The following is a 25,744-nucleotide window of genomic DNA, read 5'->3' as shown; positions in this document are numbered from 1 at the left end:
CCGGCGCTCCAAATGACAGCCCAGATAGATGCGACGGCCAGGAGTGCCTACTATCAGCTTCGCTGTTGCACCAGCTGCGACCTTTTCCAGAGTTGGAAGACCTAAAGACAGTATTGCACATGCTGGTAACCTCAAGGCTTGACTTCTGCAATGCGCTGTACATAGGGCTACCATTGTACCTAGTTCTGAAACTTCAACCAGTTCAAACTATGGCAGCCAGGTTGGTCACCAGTACATCTAGGGGTGAGCATATTACCCCAACATTAAAATCACTCCACTGGCTGCCAATTAGTTTCCGGGCAAAGTACAAAGTGTTGGTCATTACCTTTAAAGCCCTACATGGATTGGGTCCAGGTTACCTGCAGGATCGCCTTCTCCCATATAGTCTGCCCCGCACACTCAGGTCCTCTGGGGAAAACTTACTTCAGTCAGCCAAAACTAGGCTGACATCAGTTTCCCAGAGGACCTTTTCTTCTGTCGCCCCCAGATTGTGGAACGGCCTGCCGGAGGAGATTTGTAAAATTAACTCTCTCTGTGATTTTAAGACAGCGTTGAAGACTAGCCTTTTCCGGCAGGCCTACCCAGATCTATGTAAAATCAAGAATTTTTAAGATATGTTGATTCTTGTACTAATGTTGTTCCCCGCCTCAATCCAAAGAGAGAGGTGAGTAAGAAATAAATTTATTATTATTACTATTAAAATCATTCTGCATTACCAACATTTATACAGTGACATAGGCCTTAGCTAGACCTAAGGTTTGTCCCAGGGTCATCCCTGTTCATGTAAATGACACACAGGATATCCCGGGAGCAGGCAGGGACGACCCAGGGATGATCCCAGGATAAACCTTAGGTCTAGCTAAGGCCAGTGTGCCCTTGTTCAGATGACACACTAAGTAAGCCATGGGGGCTAAGCATTTTGAGCTAAAAATAATAGCTTAGAGTGTCATTTAAAGCATGACTGAGTGTGTCGTGTGAACCATTCCTAATCACGGTTTAAATATGCCCATTAACCAATTGCTGCAAAAGGGTTAGCGGCCTAACCATGGCTTAGCATGTTGTCTGAACAGGCCCAATATCGACCCTCGTTATGTCAGGTTGTACACTTTTGCATAACTATCACCAAGCACTGCCCTGGGAGGAGCGCATGGATGTTACATTTCTCTATATCAACTCAGCAAATATCACACCTCTCAAGGAACCTCTTTCTCCCCCCCCTCCCATGAACAGGGATATGTCCAGCCCATTCTCACTGAAGAGCGATATTTTTGAGGACTGTCATTGATTCTGAGAGGGCCATTGCAGTTTTGTATTAAAACAGCAATTGCATCAGTTGCACCCGAGCCAAGCAGTACAGGTTCTTTTGGCAGATTAAAGGCCTTTAAACCCTTAATTCTAGATTTACAGCTCCTCCTCTGAGGGAATGTACACACAGATCATCCAGAATGACAAGCACCCCAGCTGCCTGCAAGTTACTACAATCTACTGCTGCTGATTTTATAGTGGTTGCTTTTATACTGTATTTTATATCATGTTTTTATACCGTTTGTTTTATACTGAATGGTTTTAATTTTTATGAACCACCCAGGGACCTTCGGCTATTGGGCGGTATAAAAATGCAATAAATAAATAAATACGTCTGTTCCAAAGCCAGGCTTGCCTCAGAGAGGCTTTTACCCCCAGGAGGACTTCTTGAACATCAGATAGGAATACTGTCAAGACCCAGGTTGGTAGAACATTTAAGAAACACCTTTGAGATGCTGAACTACTGCAGGGAAGCTCTGATGGGACACAGAAGGAAAGTCCAAAGGGAGTTCTCATAAAGTTCAAATGGGGTCAGCACCTGTTTAGCTGATTCGTGACTTCCAATCACATTTTCAACTAGCCTTTTCTCCAGGCTTGCCTTTCTACCCTCCAACCTTCACTAATGATGCCATCATGAGGGGTGCATAATGGCATGCCATTCCCATAGAAACAATACATGTCACAAAAGGGGACTTATGACTTCACTGCAGAGCCAGGCCACAAAAGCAGCTAGTCAGGAGAGCAAAGGAAGCAGCAGCCAAAGCTATGAAGAGCTGTCAGTTTCACTCCAGAGAACTACTGCAAACCCTATCTAGTCCAGTCACTGACCATAAGACCCATAGGAATTTTGAGGTGGACAAGTTTTCTCTTCAAATGCTGTTAGGGCATGCCTGAAGGGTAAAATCTTGGGTAGACATCTGGCAACCCGGGCATAAATTTTGTAGGTAGGACTCCATTTTGTTTTGGGCATACACACGCAGTTGCTAATACTGAATTTCATAATATTCTGTTCTTGTCAGTACACCTATACTAAATATGACATTTTTTTTGGATTCCTTATACAATTTCCTATTAGATAAGAGTATTTTTTACTCCTCTAGGACCTTACACTGTGAATATTCAAGGAGAAAACACAGAAAAAACATACACAATGGTAATAGAATACAATGTATTGAAGCATCACAATGAAATTATAATACATAAAAGAGAATGGTCATTTTAAGTACTTTAAACATGTTCTTGAATGTCACAAGACATTTTGCATTTGCAAAAGGACATACAAGAAACATTGTTTTTGCGGCACCGGCATAGTTTGGTAAGACAGCTTTTGCAACTACAAGTAATAATCCCATCTTCAGGTAGCTCAATAATGCAAGGGTCTGGCGTGAGTGTTGAGTCATCAGCACATATTGTCCATCCGAAATCCGTTGGGGCTAATGGTTTGTCCATCGTTAACACTGTAGAGCATGAGTATACCATGTAAAATGATCTTTTCAGGTGACCTTGCAATGAAGAGCTTGTGCAAGGTAAGCCTTGTATGTTTGGAATAGTAGCTTGGGTCATTATTTCCAATCAAAGTGCATCAAATGTCTTGCACAATGAATGTGGTTTTAGAACCTTCACCAAGTATTCCTCGGCTAGCTGAAAGGATTCAATGCTTGGTGGAAAATCCCAACCAAAGTTGTGCAGATATTTTTCTGGTTCTGCTTTGAGCAATGACACTTTGGTGCCTATCTTACTGGTCACATCAGACCCTGTCAGAAAATGGGTAGCAAGAAGGACGTTTGTGGTAGTACCTATCTTGTCCACAAGAGTATGCATTGGTATGATATCTGTTGATGCCTTTCTTATCCACAGTTCATTATCATTAAGAAACTTGTAGAAATGAATGAGTAACACAAAAACATCTGTGTCGTTTCACAACACAACAATACGCTGCAAGCCTTGTTTAACGGCATGGAAAACGTGAGGAATAATACACAAGTCGGCCTCCTCAATAGTTACTTGAAGAGTATCCTTGATTTCTGTGAAGCCTCCACCTTTTATTGCTAACGCAGGAGTAGGTCCACTTTCAAGCAAAAGACAGCTAAGGATAGTTTCCCATTGTCAATTAGCAGATACCGTCTTCAGAAACTTGCTCAGGGCATCTTGAATAAAACTTTTGTTGTCAATTGATGCCCAAAATCTTTCCATCTGCACAGAAAGTTTTGTATTGGTAGCAATGGAAGTCAACAGTAGTGATTGCACAGAAGATCTTCTTTCTCTCTCAGCACTTTTTATTGACGTTTGAAGGTAGCTGTCAAAAACATAGTCAACATAACTGAATATACAGATGGCATTCACATTACTGTCAAGGATTGTAAATAGGTCTTCAAATGTGTCACTTCCCTTAACTGGCAACTTTCGCAACTGATTCATGACATCAACAACCACACAGGTTTTCAGGGTATGTTCTTTTTGGAAATTTCTGAGATCTGGGGTTTCTACTTTTTTTGCCAACTCAGACATGAGTTGAAACTTCATGGGCTTGGTAGTAGCACCATTTTCATCTAATAATGAAGGAGGTGACAAATCGTAGGTTAGAATTTCTGCCATTGTCATTCCTCTCTCTTTGGCAATATCAACTTTTCTCTGAACCATCAATTGATCTTTGATGACATTTTTCACAGTTTGTTTTTTTGTCTTCATGTGTTGTGTTGGACTTAGAAAAGTGGAGAGTTTTTGCTGGTGAATAACTGCTGATAGTGGTTTTGAGCAGGTTATAAACCTTTCCTCTCAAAACAAGAAGAAAACTTCTTGTGCAGTCATCAGAAATTGGAGCATCTTCTGGGCATTCAATGCTGGAACAATTTCATTGGTTAGAATGTTGTGAAGCTTATAGGTATGGGTTTTCTCTGCTTTCAACATACTGGAGCATCTGTTGGATGTTGGTTTCCATTCTACTTCTGAGGTTTCCTGATGTATTATCAGCTCATAGTCAAATGGTTTAATGTTCATCAGCCCTTGAAATGTTTTTCTTATGAGGAGGATTTCATGATAAGCAAGCTCCCATTCAGCAATGTATTCCTTTCTTTTTGTTTGGCCGATGATCCCTCCGGCTGACCTCTGAGAGCAGTTTATTGTTTGTTCGAGAGCCATGTCGATTCCCACTGCATTAAACTTGCCATTTGTTCTTCGAACAACAAAATGACCTTTTTTGAACTGGTGATAAATCAGGATAACGAGTCTCAAAATTAAGAATTTGCTCGAAGAACAGTGAACCCCATCTCAAATAGTTGATTCTATCAAAAATCTGGAAAATTGGAAGGACATCCTTCACTGTGTGCAGGTACAGGTTCCCTCCCTGTCCACTCTTATTAGGTTCTTCAAAAGACTTATCAGATGCAAGAATCCTTCCAGATATTTGCACTGCTCAGAATTCTTAGCTTGTTCCTGTGTGAAATCACCCAAGGATTTCAATGTTTCTTCTGATATTGCTATCCGCTCTTGGAACTTCAGTTTTGCGTCTTCAGTTGTTGAGTATTGCAAGCAATGGAGCACATCACCGACTTGCGTTGCTAATCCGGCATCATCCTCAATGGTACTCAAAAACGCTTTCCAGTTAAGCCTCTCTACTACTTCTGCTAGCATAAACATTCCTTTTACTGACCTTACGTAATTGCTACCTTTGAGGACACTCTCTACTACTTTTGGTCCAAAAACATGGTTTTCAATTAGGACGTTTTCTAACCCGCTGCCCGTTATGTATTTCCCAATGCATGTAAGTAGAATTTTAGTCATATGGAAGAATCCCAAGAGTAGCACAAGGACTGGGAATTCATTTGTGACTAACTGAATTTCTGCAGTAATATGGAAAACTGGCAGTGCTCGTTGATCAAGATGTAAAAGCAAGCTTTGAAAATTCTTCATACATGAATACACAGTATCATATGCTGTCACTGGGTAAGACATTATTGGGAGAAAACCGACACACTGTAGCGGATCATTATCTTCTGAGACTATAGCATGAATGCCAGACCATGTCAGTGTACTTTGGTTTGTTAATCCTCCAACACGTTGCAACATACTTATCACTGTCTCTTCCTTCTTGATATCGTCATATGGTAAAATATTATCCTCTTCAATGATTTTGAAATCTGGTGGAAGTTTCACAGGTGTTGATGGCTTGCGAGAATGTCTAACATTCTGACAAGGAAGTAGAGTAACAAACCTTTTCCCACGTTCCTTAAGAACTACTGTTGAGAGTTTTGGCTTACTGGGAATAATCCTCGGAACTTCCTGAAATAAGACCATCACAGTATCATGGGTTCCCTGAAGACCTGAAAGACTTGCCTCTTCATGGTCAAAATTGTCCATAGCACCTACAATGAAGTTGCTACGGATAAAATTACTTGGAAGTGCAGGGTTCACCGAACATGACTTTATTGTGCCAGACCATAAAGTCTGGCACAATAAGGTTGCGACGAGATTCCATAATATCATTATAGCTGACTGACAGTCCAGCTTTGTTGAATAAAGTGATAAGCTACTTGCTCTTAGACTGCTCGTGAATTGAATGGCCAGTCATCACATGCAGAGGAGTCTTCTTTCTTCCCTTATGAACATTGTAGAACAATATCTGAAAAACGGCTTTCATTCTGCATGTTACAGCATTTTCTGTTTCTCCAGTGATCTCTTCAATTTCATCATTGTCTGTTTCTTCTTGTTCATCTTCTACTTCAAATGAAGTTGTACAAGGTTGACTGTTGTCATCATCATTTACGTGGGAAAGGATGGTCAGTTTATCCACATTAAATATATGAAATAAGAAATTAATTAGTGGGTGTGGGATTGGTGTTTTTTGCCATGATTTTTCTAACTGATTTGCATCCCCAAACTTATTGTCAAGGCTGAAATCTGTTTCCAGGAGCGATTGTCTAATGAGTTTGCCAACCTCCCTAATAGAGTCTACAGAACGTAGTTTCTCTGCTACTTGATCAACAGTGAGCTTTGATGAATAAACAAGGAGTGGTTATTTTTGTAGTGGTTTGCAAAACTGAATGTTATCTCCAAATATATTTTATCATGTACAATTTTACTTCTCTATTTGTAAGTGAATCTTCTCCAACTTGTTTGTTCGCATAATCACAAATCTCACTAAGTGTTAGACCATAGCCACGATCCAGAATGTCTTGAAGAAGTGGTTCAATATCCTCTATTCTGTGGCCTTTGGTTTGCATTTGTTGTTCATTCTTCAGCTAACTTTGTTTTTTGTATCTTTGGAGATACGCTTCAAGGCAAAGCTCATGGTAGTATAAATCTGCTCCAAACACCGAAGAATGATCTTCGAGATCACAAGTTCTGAAATATACATCGCCCTTAAAAAACAGAGTGGCTGCAAGAAATGTTTGAGCACGATTGGTTCCACTTATTCTATATATTTTTGTTGTTGTTCCTGTGTTTCTGTTTTACACAAATAATACATGGAAGATTTGAAGGATCCACCTTAGGCGATGGCTGGTTATGAGAAACAACATCACCTCTCAATATTTTGCATGGCTTTAGTGCTGAATCTTCCACTTCGTCTACATTTGATTGTTCGTGTTGTTTGGCTTCATTTTCTCTCTTTTTCTTTAGTAATGTTTTCTTTATCATAGAATCATAGAATAGCAAGGCCACTGAGTCCAACCCCCTGCTCAATGCAGGAATCCACCCTAAAGCATCCCTGACAGATGCTTGTCCAGCTGCCTCTTGAAGGCCTCTGGTGTGGGAGAGCCCACAACCTCCCTAGGTAACTGATTCCACCGTCGCACTGCTCTAACAGTCAGGACATTTTTCCTGATGTCCAGCTGGAACCTGGCTTCCTTTAACTTGACCCTGTTATTCCATGTCCTGCACTCTGGGAGGATCAAGAAGAGATCCTGGCCCTCCTCTATGTGACAACCTTTTAAGTATTTGAAGAGTGCTATCATGTCTCCCCTCAATCTTCTCTTCTCCAGGCTAAACATGCCCAGTTCTTTCAGTCTCTCTTCATAGGACTTTGTTTCCAGACCCCTGATCATCCTGGTTGCCCTCCTCTGAACACGCTCCAGCTTGACTGCATCCTTCTTGAAATGTGGAGCCCAGAACTGGACACAATACTCTAGATGAGGCCTAACCAGGGCAGAATAGAGAGGAACCAGGACCTCACGTGATTTGGAAGCTATACTTCTATTAATGCAGCCCAAAATAGCATTTGCCTTTCTTGCAGCCATATTGCACTGTTGGCTCATATTCAGCTTGCGATCTACAATAATTCCAAGATCCTTCTCGTTTGTAGTATTGCTGAGCCAAGTGTCCCCCATCTTGTAACTGTGCCTTTGGTTTCTGTTTCCTAAATGTAGAACTTGGCATTTATCCCTATTAAATTTCATTCTGTTGTTTTCAGCCCAGCACTCCAGCCTATCAAGATCACTTTGAAATTTGTTTCTGTCTTCCAGGGTATTAGCTATCCCACCTAATTTGGTGTCATCTGCAAATTTGATAAGCGTTCCCTGCACCTCCTTGTCCAAATCATTAATAAAAATGTTGAAGAGCACTGGGCCCAGGACTGAGCCCTGCGGTACCCCACTCGTTGCCTCTCCCCAGTTTCTCACCCTTCCCTGTTTCTTCCCTTATCAACCTTCAGGTTATCGTTTTCACAGAGGGAATCACATACCTTTAGCCCTTGGAGACAGGTTTACAGTGGTTATTATCTAAAAAAGACCTGATGTAGGTCAGAAGGCTCAACCGTTCTCGAATGGGGTGTAGCCTTTACCAAAATTGACTCTGGAACTGCAGCAGACCTGGGTTCAAAGTTCAGTCGTGGGTTTCCAACCTCTTGTTCTCCTCTTAATCTGTACATCATATCTCACCCCACCCCTCAGGCCTCCTACCATACTATTAATCTCTGCTGAGTAATTGCAGGAATTCACATGCCTAAAACTGGGACTCACACTGCTGAGTCAGAGGCAAAAGCAGACAGGGAAGCTATTATCCTAATGGATTGAACAAATGCAGCAGTGTTTGAATCCCAAACTGCATCACACAAAAGGGAGGCCCAAGCAGTATGGCTTGTCAGGAAAACTGGATGAAAACAAAGTTGAGCTCATTGAGCACTGGAAACCCAACCTTTCTCAAGGGTTATACAGGACAGTACTTCTTATTTATATTATTTATTTATTTATTTATTTAGAATATTTATATACCTCTCCCCATTGAAAAATTTTAGAGCGGTGTACAAGATAAAATGAAAATAAAAAAATTATTAGATGCCTCAAACAAGTTATCTAGGTGTCATACTATAGTCCTATTTTAAAATGATCAGTATAACAAAAATACAATTAATAAGCCAGTGTTCTGGGGAATCCCGTCCTGCTGGCAGCAAGAACGTCTCAACAAGCCACAGACGTTCTGTCTGTAGTTTATTATATGTGAACTGGGAACTCTGGCTTGTCTCTCTAACAAGCCAGAGTCCCCAGCTCACATCTAATGATAAACCATAGATGGAAGGTCTGGGGTTTGTTTAGCCGCTCCTGCTGGCAACTGGAGCAATGAGGCAGAGTGCACAAGCACACTCTTTATAAATGATGACCTAGGGTTCCGGGGGTGGGGTGGGGTTGTTACATCTTAATTCAGACAAAGTCTGACCATACAGTCTAACATAAAACCCAAATATATGAATCCAACACAATAAAATACAACATGAATCTGTGAGCTCAAAACCAACTAACCATACAGCAGCTAAAACCACCATTAATGCCAGAGACTAAAACAAGATTTTAAAAGGCCTGGGAAAACAGACAGTGTTATAGCCTGGTGCTAGAATTACAACATGGCCACCAGGCAAGGTTTCCTAGAAAGAGTATTCCAGAGGTGGAGGGTCACTACTGAAGAGGCCCCTTCTCTCATGGCCACCCTCTAAAATTCAAAGTAAAGTAATACTTGGAGGGCCTATATCACTAAACATCTATTCATAAGGCCTAATTCTAAGAAGAACTAAGGCTGCATTCACCTATGGGGGTGGAATGGCATTTAGCGAGAAAAGGAGTATTTCAAACATACACACACACACAATGCTGAAGATGTTCATCTTCTTTCCCACCTGTTTGCAACCACTGAATGTGCTTCAATAGCTGTTCCCTTTTTTTGTTAACCAGGTCGTCTTCTTATCGCCAGGCAATCTAGGATTGTGTAGTGTATAGGTGGGCATAAAGGCAATATCTAAACAGAGTTGGCTATGTATGAATGTCACTGAGGACAAATGGGCAGTATCACGTTCACTCTGAGCAGGTAAACATGTTTGCCTCTTGCCTTCTTTTGATTTGACATCTCAAAAAAGTCATGAGGGAGGATGCTTTATTCACAAGACACACACAGTTTTGGCTCAGCCCTAAAAAGAAGACTTTCTGAATAGAGGACTGAAGACTATAGCTCTGTGGAAGAGCACATGCTTTGCATGCAAAAGGTCTCAGGTTCAGTTACTGGCATCTCCATTTAGAGCTGGAAAAATTCCTGCCTGAAACCCAGAAGATCCTCTGCTAGTCAGTGTCAACAACACTGGGCTATATGGCCCAAGTGGGTGACTTGGTATAAGGCAGATTCCCGTTGGCCCTAAGCACTGGCATCTCCATGTAAAGTGGGGAAAGACTCTTGTCTGAAACCCTGTCAATCAAGATAGAGAAAACTGATCTAGATGAACCAATAATCTGACATGATACAAGGCAGTTTCATGTGATCCTGTAGACAGGATTCCATTTCCAAGACTGGGTCAATAGCAGGAAAAGTAGTAAGCTGATCTAAACTTACTGATTTAAAAGTGTGTATGTGTGGTGCATTTGCCAATTTAATTTCAATTATCGGACTAAATTAAATTAAACAATTGTGCAAATAAGGACATTTGGTCAGGTGTCTAGTTCTTCATGAAGCCTTTGTAGACTGAAAATATAAGTGTGGTTAAAAAGCCAGCCAGGCAAGTGATGAGTCTGGCATGGCATAAGACAAAGGGTATACTTCCACTGCTGTTTTCTAAGGATCCAACTAGCTGTAGGGCAACAAAAATTCAGGATGACCACATAAAACTCATTAGCTACTAACTTTTCCTGGAAGGCCATTTTGAAGAATGAGTAATATGCACTTCAACCCCAAACTCTTAAAAAGTGATACGCACAAATTGTTGTGTGTTTTTTGGCCAGGGATGTCTTTTTCCACATCTCACACTTCCAGGTTGTCAACTAAGGGCCCACTGACATTCCACAAAAGACTGGAATTGGCCCTGGAGCCTCCAGTTATTAGCCCTTAACAATGAAGGTTCACAAGCATAGCTCTCACAAGGCAAGTATGAGATTCAAGGACACTATCTGAAAGCCTATGCATCTCAAATGTGTTTGGCCACAAACGTGCTATTATCTCTAATGACCTCGGAGACTACCTGCCTTATGTACAGAACAGGATACACTAGCTCCCTATGCTTGCTAATACAGTGCCACAACATTAAGTGTGAAACACAGAATTACTTTTCCATGCCCAGGAGATACAAAACTCTGTGCAATTAAGACAGGGTAGGAAACTTCCAGGTGGGAGCTGAAGGCTATTTATATATGGCTGGGATGTTTTTGCACACCATCTTGTACATCCTGATCCTGCATGGCCCAGTAACACCGAAAGCCCAAAACACTGAGGATTCAGAGCACGCACAAGCCCCCAGTTGAAGGCCCAAGCCCCCTCTTACAATATGCCAGCAAATGTATGCTGCCTACCTTCTTCACATGTCTTCCACCCTGGTGTTCCCTCCCCACCTTCCAGCTTGGGATCAGACAGGCAGAGAAACCAGGCCCACAACTCTCACTCTGCAAACTCCATTTTCACAGCTTTGGCTTCTATCTAGATCAGCTATGTTCCAAGGCCTATTCAGTTCCATGGAATTCCAAGTTCCAAACAGCTGCTCCTAACAGAAAAGGAATCTGATAGTGCTAGTGTTGAGGAGACACTTCACAAACGGAGTGGTGGTGGTGTGTGTGTGTATCAAAAGTGGATTTCTAGTTCTTACTTTATGACCACCCTGAAAAAAATATTGCATTTCCCTGCACGGACCTCCTCACCACAACCACCATGAGATTGGCTCACAAGTTCAATCAGGCAAGCTGACTACAGAGTTCGTATCATCTTTGGGCATTGCTGCCAAGTGAAGCACCAGTCAGCAAGCCATTTGGCAGCAGTCACCAGCTGCAGACATCAGCAGCTTAACATGAAGGCTCTTCCATGCACACTAAGTATCAAGCACACTTTGGAAGTCAAGGATTCAGCCAAGCATGCAGCAATCACTAGACAATGACTAAGTACTACTAGATTCTTTCCGCCTGCTCATTTCTTTGGACTGTGAAAAATGTACACCCCATTCACACTTTCCTTCCAGTTGCATACTGAATGCACACACACCTTTGTACGTTCAGCATAAAGGTATACAAGCCCCTTGCAGACCTTCACTGAACACATGGACATCAGGAGGGGGGCAGTAGTTGCAATTCAGCACATGATGCATGGAAGGAAGCTTTGAGTCATACACTTTCACTCCTAAATCCAAGGGCCTCCCATCACCAACACAACTTACCTTGAGGGGCTGTTGTGAGCATAAAATGGAAGGGGAAGAAGCAGGTATATCACTTGAGTCATTTATTTATTAAATTTATATAACACCCGGTAGCCGAAGCTCTCTGGACAGTTTACAAAATGAGAGAATAATAAGTAACAAGACCGTTGTTTTTGCTACAACAAACTAATACGGCTACCCTCTGGAAATTATGAGGATGGGGGGGGGGATGTAATTTAATTAATAAATAATGCTAGTTCATGCCATCTAGCAAAGCATTTTGTTGTCAGCAGCCAACCTACTCTCTCCAGAAGGCTCCCATGGGACATATCTGTTGATTCTCCAGCAGGCACATAGGAAGTTGCTAAATGGAGGTTGTCCTCCTTACTATTGGTTAGCCAACCACAGTGTTCACTGGCCACCTTGCCGGCTCACTCTGCAAAGATCCACAGAGCAGGTGGTGGGAACAGGGTGGATAGGTAGGGGTATGTGGACACGGTGGTAGCAGCAGCAAAGGTGGTGCCAGGTTCTCCTCTCACAAGGGAGTGCCCAATTCACTGCTCCGTTGCCTGAGCTTTGGCAACCCACCAGCGGCCATCAGGCCTTGCAGTAAAGACCAGGGGCCTACAAACCAGTTAAAAGGGAAAACATCCGGATAATAATGATCCATGGAGCAATATTTCAAGATAACACTTCAAACATAAAACTAGAATACAAGTATTAAATGGAAAACACACAAAACAATTTTAAAACCATACACTTCCCAAACAAAAATAGTTGTGACTGACACCCTAGCTGCATGCTGGAGCATGTTCGGGCACTCTGTTCACAATGGGCCCTGGACCCATGTGAACTGACAGACTCGCCAACACGTTAGACACACTCCTGCACTTGGGCACTGTAGGGGGAAATCAGAGGTGGTTGTTAAAGCTCACTGAGGAACTCCTTCGGAGTGCTCAGTCAGTCTGAGACAGCATAGGATGCTTTAGGACTGAGGAACACCACATCTTGCACACTATGACAGTCACTCATCTAAGCCTTTTTAAAATATGTTTATGCATCCAGTGGCTATAAATTCCATAAACATTTGTCTTAAACTTTCTACCTATCCATCTCAGCCTCAAGGATATGTATCCGAATCTACTCCCTATTCACTCTCTCCACAGACACCATTCAATCTCACAAGCCTCTGGCTGGCATTTTCATTTCTTTTGGGTCCCCCTCCCCCATTTATTACATTTCTATACTGCCCATTAGTCAAAGCTCTCTTGGTGGTTTATAAAGATTATAAAGATTAAAAACCTAAAAACTACAATATTGTATATAATATAAAAAACCCATTTACATACAAACATAAAAATATATCACACACACGCATACAATTTAACAATCAACAATAAGAAATCCAAGACCTGAATTAAAAACCTTATCATATGCTGCCAAATGCCTGAGAGTAGAGGACGATCTTAACCTGGCACCAAAAGGATAACAATATTAGTACCCTAACCCTTGAAGAACTTCAAATGGCAGCTTATTTCACATGAGTAACAAAGCTAGTGATTTACTTCAGAAAAAAATATTGTTCTCAAAACAACCATTTCTCCAAGTTTAAAAGTAACCAGGCCACTGGATTTCACAGATCAAGCCCTGTCAGCCCCTTCCCAATTCAAGGGAGCACGGCATCCTTCCTCACGCCTGCGCCACCCCCCACCTGCCAGCCAAGCCGGGACAGTTGTGATAAAGCTAAAAAACTTTCTCCAGGGCAGGAAACAGCCCTATTAGAGATATATGTGCTGTGTTACATGGGCCCACTAGTCTAACAGGGCCTCTGAGTTGTTGGCTTCCCATCAGCTCCTCCAACTTTAAGTCAGAGCTTACCTCTTGCTTTTCAGCCAGGCAAAGAAATTTCTTTCCAACCGGGTTACCCTCCACAAGAGGTAACAAGGCAACCAAACACAAAGCTACCACTAGAAGTGCATCCAGGGGCCAAAGTAAGGGGGGGGGGCTCAAAAGAGGTAGAGGCAAAGTAAGACACTGCTTTGACTGTAAGAACCAGCAGCACACAAAACAAGAGGTTAGAGGTTAGGGTCCACATACAGTCACTGAAACCTTTAAATTGAACCCATCATAAAGCCTTACACAGCTTGGGACCACAATACCTGACGGAACGCTTCTCCTGACGTGAATATACCCGGTCACTATGTTCAACATCTAAGGTCCTCCTCCGGGTGCCTACTTCGAGAGAGGCTCGGAGTGTGGCAATGAGGGACAGGGCCTTTTCAGTGGTGGTCCCCAGACTGTGGAATGATCTCCCTGACGAGGCTCACCTGGCACCAACGCTGCTATCTTTCTGGTGCCAGGTTAAGACTTTCCTTTGCCCAGGCATATGGTGGCACATCTTAATCTCTCACATGTTTAGTTTTTAATGGTTTTTAATGCTTTATGTGTGTATGTTCTGTGTTTTAGAATTTTAAATTTTGTATACTCGTTTTTATCTTAATTTTAGAATTTCTGTAAACCGCTCAGAGAGCCTTGGCTGTGGGAGAAGTATATAAGTGCAATAAATAAATAAAATAAATAAATAAATTTTGTCTTTAAGGCCTTGTATACTGTAATTATAACCCTGGTGATATTCACTCTGGTCAGGAGAACCTATTTCCAATTGTGCTGTTGCTTCCCCTATCCCCTACTAAATTGAACTTGCCAGCAAAACAGGTCACTGGACAGAGGTACGCAATAATTCATGTCTATTTTACCAGTATTACTAATTTCGTTATTGTGATAAAACAAAGAGTCTTGTGGCTCCTTAACAACTAATGACTCTATTATGGCATAAGCATTTGTGGACACTGCCAACTTCAACAGATGCATAATTACATTTGTTACCTTTAATGTGCCACAACATTCTTTCTTGTTTCTGCCACAAAAGACCAAGGAAGCTAGCCCTCTAAAGATCCATGATAGATTGGCCAGAACCATCCTGTAGGCAGGTCTGAGTGCACACTGCATGCAAATCTGCATAATTTTACACAGGTTGATGAGCAACTCTCTTCAAGGGGCAGAATTCTATTTAGTGTGGAATATCCAAAATCCTGCAAAAGGGCCTCAGAAATGGCAATGTGTGTCAAAATAGACAAACACAGAGAGCAGACCAGGACTTGCCCCAACAGCAAGACAGGTCACCAGAGCAGAGAGCTTTGAGCACGGCACACTCTGTCCTGGCAGAACATTTATCCTGACAATTCTTTCAGCCTGCCTGGTATGGTGGTCACGGCTAGTTCACTCACTCCCGCCCACCCAACAAGCTCACAAAAGCTAGAAGCACACGAGCATCTGTAGAATGTGCTACTTTGCTGACCAAATTGGCTCCCTCAAGAGGGAGATAGAGAAGGCATTTTGAGATCTACAACATCACCCTCTAATGATGCCTCTCTACCTGCCATCCCAGTAAGTAACAAAGACAAGCCGCACAAGGCCCCAAACAATCACATTATTTCAAGCACCACTCAGTATGACTTACAAATGCATGGGTGAGGAACATCCAAATGCCTAGGTATCTGAATTTCTGGGATTTCCCAAACTGTCCAGGTAACAATGCGGCTGGAGTTTTGATAAGACAGATATGGTTCCACCTAGTTTGTTCAAGCACCACCTGTGTTTTGACAACTGCATCACAGTGGGAGAAGTTACTGCCAAGCCAGTTAGATCCAAGGGGACCCAGTCCCAATGTAGTTTGACTGGCATTTCCCGTTTCCAACTGGATGTAGCTATTTGGGTGGTGACAAATGCTAAACAAACAGAGCTCACCCCATAGAGATGCACCATGTAGAGTGCTTCGCAATCTCTCTCATGGTCCTGCCACCCAAGTGGGGGCAGGAAGTGAGCATTGCATGTCACTACTCTTGCCTTAGCTTTTGATTATTAGAACAACCAAGGTTGCATCACCCCTGCATCATATATTTTTTTTACTGTATTCAGTAGTGCTATTGTTTGCATAATGGTAGCCATCACAGGTTGTCTTTGACAACAATGTCAGGGTATACTTTTTTAAAATAGTGATTTATATTATATAAATATATCAGTAAATCCCTGTGAGCACTCCCTCCCATGTCCCAATTACAGAGCTGGCATGGTGAAGAGATATGCAAGAAGTATTCTTTCAGCCTCCCCACTCCACAAGCAATATGAGGATAATTCCAATTTGCGGCTATTGAAAACACCAGGCAGGTAGCCACTCTAGTGTGTTGCCGCAGACACAACAGAGTCTTGTGACACCTCAAAGATAAGAATGTGCAGCTCATGACACAATAAATCCTTATGGAACTCCCTACAAAGGGAGGCTTAGCTGGCTCCTTCTCTGCTGTCCTTCTGCCTGCAGGAAAATACCTTTAAAAAAAAGCATGCCTTTGACATGTAAGCAGGTCTGTTGGCTTAAAAGTTGCTCTTTTTATTGTTATTGCTGTGTTTTATTGTATTTAAAGCAATAATAAAACAATGCATTAATGAAGTTTTATTTATGCTTGAGTGCCATTTTTCTTGGTAGAAAAGTGGAGTGCAAATCAAAAAAATATGTTTTGTTTTTAAGGCATTACAAGACTGCTTAATGATCGCAGCTAATATATGCAATGGTGCCCCAAGTTTACAAAACATATAGTGTATTCAAAGCACCTTGGCTTGTCAGTAGCAAGGAATCCTGACTACCACAAGGTGCCTTTTTTGACTATCCACTGAACAGCTACAGCCATATCTACATTTTAGAAGCCATGTCACCCAACTGCTATCAGAACCCACCCACCACAAAGGGGCCCTTTAGCTGCTAATTTGAACAAACCCAGACATACAACAAAACCAAGGACAGCCTTGCCTTCCTAGATGCTGTTAAATGGAGTTTTAACTAGATAACAAAACAAACTCTAGCTTGATGTTTTCACAATTGCACAATTCCAAGCAAACTCCTGAGTGAGAGAATTCTACGGAAACAACAAGCAAAAATTCCAGGCCTTTCTCTTTCCTTCTAGCCATGCTCTGAAGCTGGATAGGACTATGAGTGCCCTTGGTGTTTGTGTTTTGTTTTGAGTAGGCAAACTGTAAAAAGTTACTAACCTAATCCTTCAAGCTTGTTGGCAAGCATTTCATTCAGCTACCTTTAAATTCTTATTTCAGGATAATTCTATAGCATCAACTGTCACAAGGTGACAATTAAGGTTAAAAGATGGTTTTAAAAAGAGATTAGATAACTGCATGGAGTATAGGTCTATTAACAGCTATCTGCCATGAATCTATACATTTGATTCTGGCATTTAGGAATTTGAAGTTACTTCAGCAGCACCCCCCGCCCCAATAGTCAGATCTCATCAACAGGCTGCTAGCAACTAAAACAGTTATCTCTCAGTCTAAAGTCAGAAGTGATAGATGTGTTGGAGGTTCCTGACAGCATGCTTGGACAGCTGCTGGAGCCCCCAGAATACTGGCAGAGCCCACGACTGATAATTATGCTTGGCCATGACACGTTTTTCCCCCTGGTGTTGGGCTGCTACCAACATGACATTGATCTGCAGGGGGAACTGAACTAATGGTTACCAGACTGCACTGGGGAACACTGATTGGAGTGCTACTGCTGCCTGCTACCAGGTAAGCCTACCAATGTAGCCCCCCTCACACCAAGAGCTGACCCTGGCACTGACCATGCAGTGTCATATGACTAGAAAGCAACATATGAGAAAATTCTAGAAAACCTAGGGCTGGAATGTACATTCATTTATTGGCCCCATTTTCAGAGGTATAGAACAGACATCAACTATTTAAAGAAACATCACATTTACATGCACACACAGTCAATTCTTAGAGGAAGGCTGCGAGTCTTACCATACTAGAATGATAAGGGCAGGAGCAGAAAATAAGAACAGTAGCTTGCCTAATACCACCAAGTGAGGTAATCTTTGAACTGGGGACTTCACATACTTAAGGCTCTCAACCAGCACTGGGAATTTTCAGCCCTAGGCAAGTGTACCGGGAGTTCCCCCTGCAACTGGTATGTTGTTATCAAGACCAACACACACTGAGGTCTACAAGCTCTACAGCAGCTGAGGAACAGGGACTTTTAAGTCTTTCCCATACAAAAACAGAAAATCTGATTTAGAATGTTAAGGAGTAAATAAACTAACCAGGAACTTAGCATAGCATCTGAATCCAGGCTTCTGGCTTGCCTCTCCTCTAACAAGCCAGAGTTTGAAGCCAGTAGCTAACTTGTGGAACCTGGTTTGTTAGGTGACAAGCCAGGGTCCATCTCTAGACAAGTGAGGAAGACGACTTGCCCTCTTGATCCCTGTCCTTCATGGCTGGTTGTCCAGGGCGGAGATCATAGAATCATAGAATAGCAGAGTTGGAAGGGGACCACAAGGCCATCGAGTCCAACCCCCTGCTCAATGCAGGAATCCACCCTAAAGCATCCCTGACAGATGGTTGTCCAGCTGCCTCTTGAAAGCCTCTAGTGTGGGAGAGCCCACAACCTCACCAGGCAACTGATTCCATTGTCATACTGCTCTAACAGTCAGGAAGTTTTTCCTGATGTCCAGCTGGAATCTGGTTTCCTTTAACTTGAGCCCGTTATTCCGTGTCCTGCACTCTGGGAGGATTGAGAAGAGATCCTGGCCCTCCTTTGTGTGACAACCTTTTAAGTATTTGAAGAGTGCTATCATGTCTCCCCTCAATCTTCTCTTCTCCAGGCTAAACATGCCCAGTTCTTTCAGTCTCTCTTCATAGGGCTTTGTTTCCAGACCCCTGATCATCCTGGTTGCCCTCCTCTGAACACGCTCCAGCTTGTCTGCATCCTTCTTGAATTGTGGAGCCCAGAACTGGACACAATACTCTAGGATGAGGCCTAACCAGGGCAGAATAGAGAGGAACCAGGACCTCACGTGATTTGGAAGCTATACTTCTATTAATGCAGTCCAAAATAGCATTTGCCTTTCTTGCAGCCATATCGCACTGTTGGCTCATATTCAGCTTGCGATCTTTAACAATTCCAAGATCCTTCTCATTTGTAGTATTGCTGAGCCAAGTATCCCCCACCTTGTAACTGTGCATTTGGTTTCTATTTCCTAAATGTAGAACTTGGCATTTATCCCTATTAAATTTCATTCTGTTGTTTTCAGCCCAGCACTCCAGCCTATCAAGATCACTTTGAAGTTTGTTTCTGTCTTCCAGGGTATTAGCTATCCCACCCAATTTGGTGTCATCTGCAAATTTGATAAGCGTTCCCTGCACCTCCTCGTCCAAATCATTAATAAAAATGTTGAAGAGCACTGGGCCCAGGACTGAGCCCTGCGGCACCCCACTCGTTGCCTCTCCCCAGTTTGAGAAGGTTCCACTGATAAGTACTCTTTGAGTCCGATTCTGTAGCCAACTGTGAATCCACCTAATAGTTGTTCCATCTAGCCCACTTTTACCTAGTTTGTTAATCAGAATGTCATGTGGTACTTTGTCAAAAGCTTTGCTGAAGTCAAGCTATATGACATCCACAGCATTCCCACAGTCCACAAGGGAGGTTACCCGATCAAAAAATGAGATCAAATTAGTCTGACAGGACTTGTTCCTGACAAATCCATGTTGGCTTCTAGTGATCACCGCATTGATTTCAAAGTGTTTACAGATTGACTTCTTTATAATCTGCTCCAGAATTTTCCCAGGGATGGATGTCAGACTGACTGGTCTGTAGTTCCCAGGTTCCTCCTTTTTGCCCTTTTTGAAGATAGGGACAACGTTAGCCCTCCTCCAGTCGTCCGGCACCTCACCCGTCTTCCATGATTTTGCAAAGATAATAGACAAAGGTTCTGAGAGTTCTTCCGCTAGCTCCTTCATTACTCTAGGATGCAGTTCATCGGGCCCTGGAGATTTGAACTCATTCAAGGAAATTAGGTGTTCTTTGACCATTTGTTTATCAATCTCAAATTGCAATCCTGCCCCCTCAACTTCTGCTTCACTTTCTCCAGGGGGGTCATAGACCCGCTTTTGGGAGAAGACTGAGGCAAAGTAGGAATTCAGCACTTCAGCCTTTTCTTTGTCATCTGTTATCAATTTGCCCTCCTCATTAAGCAGTTGAACCACCATTTCTTTCCTCTGCCTTTTACTACTCACGTATCTGAAGAAAGCCTTTTTATTGCTTTTAGCATCCCTCACTAACCTCAGGTCATTCTCAGCTTTAGCCTTCCTGATGCCATTTCGGCACTTCTGCGCCACCTGTCTGTACTCTTCTTTTGTAGCCTGGCCTTCCCTCCACTTCTTATATGTATCCTTTTTTGTTTTTAGGTCATCTCTAAGCTTTTTGTGGAGCCACATTGGTTTCCTCTGTTGACAACAATTACAGCATATTATTAATGCATCTCTCAGAGAGGGGAGTTTTCCATCATACTTAAAAGAAGCTGTGTAGTATGGCCAATTTTTAAAAAGCCCTCCCTGGACCCCCTGGAGCTTAATAATTACAGACCAGTATCAAATCTTCCATTTTGGGGCAAAGTAATCGAGAGAGCAGTTGCCTTCCAACTCCAAGCAGTCTTGGATGATGCAGATTTTCTAGACCCATTTCAAACCAGCTTCAGAGCAGGATATGGAGTTGAGACCGCTATTGTCGCCTTAGTAGATGATCTACGCCTGAGTATTGACAGGGGGTGTCCCTGCTGGTACTTTTGGACCTCTCAGCGGCTTTCGATACCATTGACCATGGTATCCTTCTGGATCGCCTGAGGGGATTGGGAATCGGGGGCACTGTGCTCCAGTGGTTCCGGTCCTACCTCTCAAGTAGATTCCAGATGGTGATGCTTGGGGATAGCTGCTCCTCAAAGAAGGAGCTGCCGTGTGGTGTATCTCAAGGTGCGATCCTTTCCCTAATGCTATTTAATATTTACACGAAACCGCTGGGAGAGATCATCTGGAGGCATGGGGCGGGGTGCTATCAGTATGCTGATGACACCCAAATATATTTCTCTATGCCTTTGACAACAGCGTCAGCTAAGGATAGTGTGTCTCCTCTGAATGGATGTTTGGAGGCGGTAATGGGTTGGATGAGGAAAAACAAACTGAAGCTGAATCCAGACAAGATGGAGGTGTTTGCTGTCAAAGGTCATAACCTGGGTTTGGAGGTGTCAACCAGTTCTGGATGGGGTTACACTCCCCCTGAAAGACTGCGTTCGCAGTTTGGGGGTGCTTCTGGATCCGTCGCTCCAAATGAGTCGGAAGACCTAAAGACAATAGTGCACACGCTGGTAACTTCAAGGCTCGACTTCTGCAATGCGCTCTACATAGGGCTACCTTTGTGCCTAGTCCGGAAACTTCAACTACCCTATTTTTTCGATTCTAAGACACACTTTTTTCCCCATATAAACATCTCTAAAAATGAGGTGTGTCTTAGAATCGCGGGTGTGCCTTAGGGTTTTTTTTCTGTTGGTGGTACTGAAATTAGTGTGTGTCTTACAATCTTACAATCGATGGCGTCTTATGGTAGTTCAAAATATGGCAGCCAGGTTGGTCACCGGTACACCTAGGGGTGACCACATTACACCAGTCTTAAAATCTCTTCACTGACTACCAATTAGTTTCTGGGTGAAGTATAAAGTGTTGGTTATCACCTTTAACGGCCTCCAGGGCTCAGTCCTGGGCCCAGTGCTCTTCAACATTTTTATTAATGATTTGGACGAGGAGGTGCAGGGAACGCTTATCAAATTTGCAGATGACACAAAATTGGGTGGAATAGACAGAAGACAGAAGACTAGCTGGAAGACAGAAACAAACTTCAAAGTGATCTTGATAGGCTGGAGTGCTGGGCTGAAAACAACAGAATGAAACTTAATAGGGATAAATGCCAAGTTCTACATCAGGAAATAGAAACCAAATGCAGTGTTACAAGATGGGGTATACTTGGCTCAGCAATACTACAAACGAGAAGGCTCTTGGAATTGTTGTAGATCACAAGCTGAATATGAGCCAACAGTGTGATATGGCTGCAAGAAAGGCAAATGCTATTTTGGGCTGCATTAATAGAAGTATAGCTTCCAAATCACGTGCCTGGGTCCAGCTCCAGCTGAGAGCACCCCTCCCTCCTGCTGTCACCTGTAACTGCTGAACTTTCCAACTAAGATTGTAGTGCCTGAATTTGGTATCCTTTTCCCCCTCCTCCTCCTCCCTCCCAATCCCCTTTCCTTTTGTGTCATGTCTTTTAAATTGTAAGCCTGTGGGCAGGGACTGTCAAGAAATACTTTTGTAAGCCGCCATGAGAGCCTTTTTTGGCTGAATGGTGGCATAAAAATCCTTAAATAAATAAATAAATGGGGTACTGGTTCCTCTCTAATTGGCCCTGGTTAGGCCTCAATCTAGAGTATTGCGTCCAGTTCTGGGCTCCACAATTCAAGAAGGATGCAGACAAGCTGGAGCGTGTTCAGAGGAGGGCAACCAGGATGGTCAGGGGTCTGGAAACAAAGCTCTATGAAGAGAGACTGAAAGAACTAGGCATGTTTAGCCTGGAGAAGAGAAGATTGAGTGGAGACATGATAGCACTATTCAAATACTTAAAAGGTTGTCACACAGAGGAGGGCCAGGATCTCTTCTCGATCCTCCCAGAGTGCAGGACACGGAATAACGGGCTCAAGTTAAAGGAAGCCAGATTCCAGCTGGACATCAGGAAAAACTTCCTGACTGTTAGAGCAGTACAACAATGGAAACAGTTACCTAGGGAGGTTGTGGGCTCTCCCACACTAGAGGCCTTCAAGAGTGGACAACCATCTGTCAGGGATGCTTTAGTGTGGATTCCTGCATTGAGCAGGAGGTTGGACTCTATGGCCTTGTAGGTCCCTTCCAACTCTGCTATTCTATGATTCTATGGTTTGGGTCCAGGCTACCTGCAGGATTGCCTTCTCCCGTACAATCCGCCCTGCACACTCAGGTCCTCTGGAAAGAATTTACTCTAGCCAACAAAAACAAGGCTGACAACTATTACCCAGAGGACCTTTTCTTCTGCCACTCTCAGTTTGTGGAATGGCTTGCCGGGAGAGATTCGTCAACTTAACAGTCTTCCAGAAATTAAGAAAGCCATAAAGACTGATCTCTTCCGGCAGGCCTACCCAGCTGAATTTTAAGATGCCTTTTTTAATGGTGTGCTGCTTTTAATGATACACTGGTTTTAAATGTTTAATTAATTGTATGTATTTTATTTGTGTTGTACCCCACCTCGATCCAGAGGGAGAGGCAGGTAACAAATAAAATAATAATAATAATAATAATAATAATAATAATAATGCTATGCTTCTTCGCCATGATAAGTTACAAGTTAATTTAACCACTCCACTTTCAGGAGGAACCAAGAGAAAACGATCAGGCTGCACACACCAGCATATTGCTCGCTATTGATAAGCCAGGATTCTTAGAAATTTTGGCTCAATGTTGTGCTACTGCAGCTAATGAACTACAAAAAGCAAGTGGGCACAATTGAAGCATCAGGAATAGCTATTGATACTACCTTAATATTATTGTGGTGACAACAGGGAAAACTAACCAAAATCATAAAGGCTCTCAAGGCAGTGGGGTTCAAAAGCTGTTCTGAGAAATAGTTCTGAGGTTTACAGGCTCAGTAACAAAGCACCTGCTTTGCATGCAGGATCCCTGGTATCTGTAAGTATAGAATGGTGGGGCTGGGAAAGGCATCCGTCTGGGACCTTTGAGCTGTTGCCAGAAGGCTCAAAAACTTAGAACAAGACAACACCTTGCATCTTGGTACATATTCACGTATCCTATGACACCAAGACAACTTCCTTTAACCTCTGAACACAACTCCCCTGGCTAGGACAGGGGAGGGCAGGCTTCAAGCTCGTATGGTCTAATTTGTGTTTTACTAGAACCCTGAGGTCTATCAACCTTTTCCCATGCAAGAAACATACTTAGAATTAAACTAAGTGTCTCTGAGGACAAAAATTTGGTTTGAGTGCCAGAATTGAGTGGAGCGCCCTGTCCTTCCACACAAAAAACTATTCTTGGTTATCCCAAACTTTCTTTATTGCAGCATTCTAATTTTTTGGTAGAAGAGTCATTTTGTTGTTGTTATTGTTGAACAATTAGACCTTTGTCAATCTACTGCAAATCATGTTGAAATACACTAGTAGATGCTGATCCCTAAGCCTATCCCTATGCTAAGATAACGGGACATGCAACCATTCTTTGCTGCTCCAAATAGTTACTCCACAGTATTAACTCAAGAGCAAGTTTGCCAGCATATGTAAACACACGCAGGGCCTTTATAACTTTTACCCATGTAAAAGTTATAAAGGCACAGAACTATTAATTAAAGCTAATTAGATCTAGCGACTTATCCTGTTTCATTAAAACCACATCAATGCCAGCATCGTCCACAACATGCGCAAGTCAAGAACTGCATAGATAATGAGGGAATACATGCTTCTCTCAGAAAACAATCACACAATCCTAAGTATCCATCCTCTGATGTACTTGTCACCAGAAATCTGGAAACCAGGAATTAAGGAACAAGACATCTCACCAAACTAGAGAACACTACAGAAAGCAGTGGAATTGTATTTGAGGGAGAGAATGCAAGAAGCAGAACCAAAATATCAACAGGAACTCTTTAGAAACAGAGTGGGACAAGCTATTCGAGTCAATAAACAATTAACTCGTTGTGTGCCATAGTAAGGCACACATGAAATAGGAAACATCTCTGCCCATGAAATAGAGGACCTTGCCTGAACCAGGGTTAGCTGGGGAAACACACACAGCCCCGCCAAAAGTAAGTGAGGGTATAAGAGGGGGCAAAGTGCACGCATCCCATGCTCGGAATACTCGCAAAGGGACAAGTGCAGTAAGCAACATCTCCTGCACACCCCAGGAGAAGGAGGCGCCAAAGCGTAAAAGAGGAGGCCGAACCCTCCATCAGCTGTTCCTCAGCACCCACCGTCGATGGACGCGTTTACAGCCGGCCTCAATGACGGGCAGCCCAAGGAGGCTCGCTTCAGCCCGGCCGCTTGGCTGCAGGAGAGCAGCAGCTTCAGGGGCGCCAAAACGGCCTCAAAACGGCCCAGCAGCTACCGGGGCAGAGGAAGCCTCTGCAGGCGCCCACCCCGGACGACCGAAGAAGGGGCAGAGAGCGGAGGCTTCGGCAGGCCAGCGGGAGGCCGGGGCGGCGACGGCGGCGGCGGGGCTGCGTGGGCGGCTCGCGGAGACTTCCACGGGGAGGCTCCAGTGAGCGGGGGCCGAGTGCGCGGAGCTCCCCCACGAGGCCCACCCCGGAAGTCCGAAGCCGACGCCATCGACGCGCACGGCGTGGGGCGGGCCTCGGGGTACTCACGGAAGGGGGCGGCGGCGGCTCCGGGCGTCTGAGGGGAGAAGGGAACGAGGGCGGCGGCTGTCACTCCCCGCCCGCCCTGCGCACATGCCCCTCAGCCCGGCCCAAGGAGGGACGAGCGGCCTGCCCTGTCCTGGCGCCTCACCCATGCCTGCCTGCCTGGCTGCGTCGCGCGCGCGCTGCTTGCTCGCTCGCTCTTCCTCCTTCCAGCGTCGGCGGCGACAATATGGCGGGCCAGGCCAATGGGCCAACTGGCTGGGAGGGGCGGGGAGGGGAGGGGCGGAGCTAAAAAGGGGGCCGACGGCGGCCGAAGGGGGACAGAAAGCCCCTGCGAGACCGGGCGCCAGAGCTCTGCCCACTCTTCGGGCACGCCCCTTCTTAAAGAGACGTAAGATCGAGGGGAGGGGCTGACGAGGATAAGAGGAAGCCGGAGAGGCTGGGGCCGAGCGCGCGCCGGCTTGAGAGCTACGCAGCGCGCCTCGCGCTGGCCCAAAGGAAACCCACCGACCCACCCC

At 43.8% G+C, this 25,744-nt stretch overlaps 1 protein-coding gene across 1 annotated transcript in view; it reads right to left on the bottom strand.

Moving 5' to 3' along the window:
• The window catches only part of KPNA6 (karyopherin subunit alpha 6), a 49,457-nt gene extending 24,011 nt beyond the window's left edge, over window positions 1–25,446 (bottom strand). Inside the window, exon 1 of the mRNA XM_063140579.1 lies at window positions 25,375–25,446. Within this exon, the coding sequence (XP_062996649.1) occupies window positions 25,375–25,378 (4 nt within the window). The 5' untranslated portion in view covers window positions 25,379–25,446. The remainder of the gene's footprint in view (window positions 1–25,374) is intronic.
• Window positions 25,447–25,744: the final 298 nt, after the last annotated feature.

Source organism: Elgaria multicarinata, chromosome 13, assembly GCF_023053635.1.
Source record: "Elgaria multicarinata webbii isolate HBS135686 ecotype San Diego chromosome 13, rElgMul1.1.pri, whole genome shotgun sequence".
NCBI lineage: Eukaryota > Metazoa > Chordata > Lepidosauria > Squamata > Anguidae > Elgaria > Elgaria multicarinata.
The sequence above is the reverse complement of the archived record's forward strand: the minus strand, read 5'-3'. Positions and strand labels throughout refer to the sequence as shown.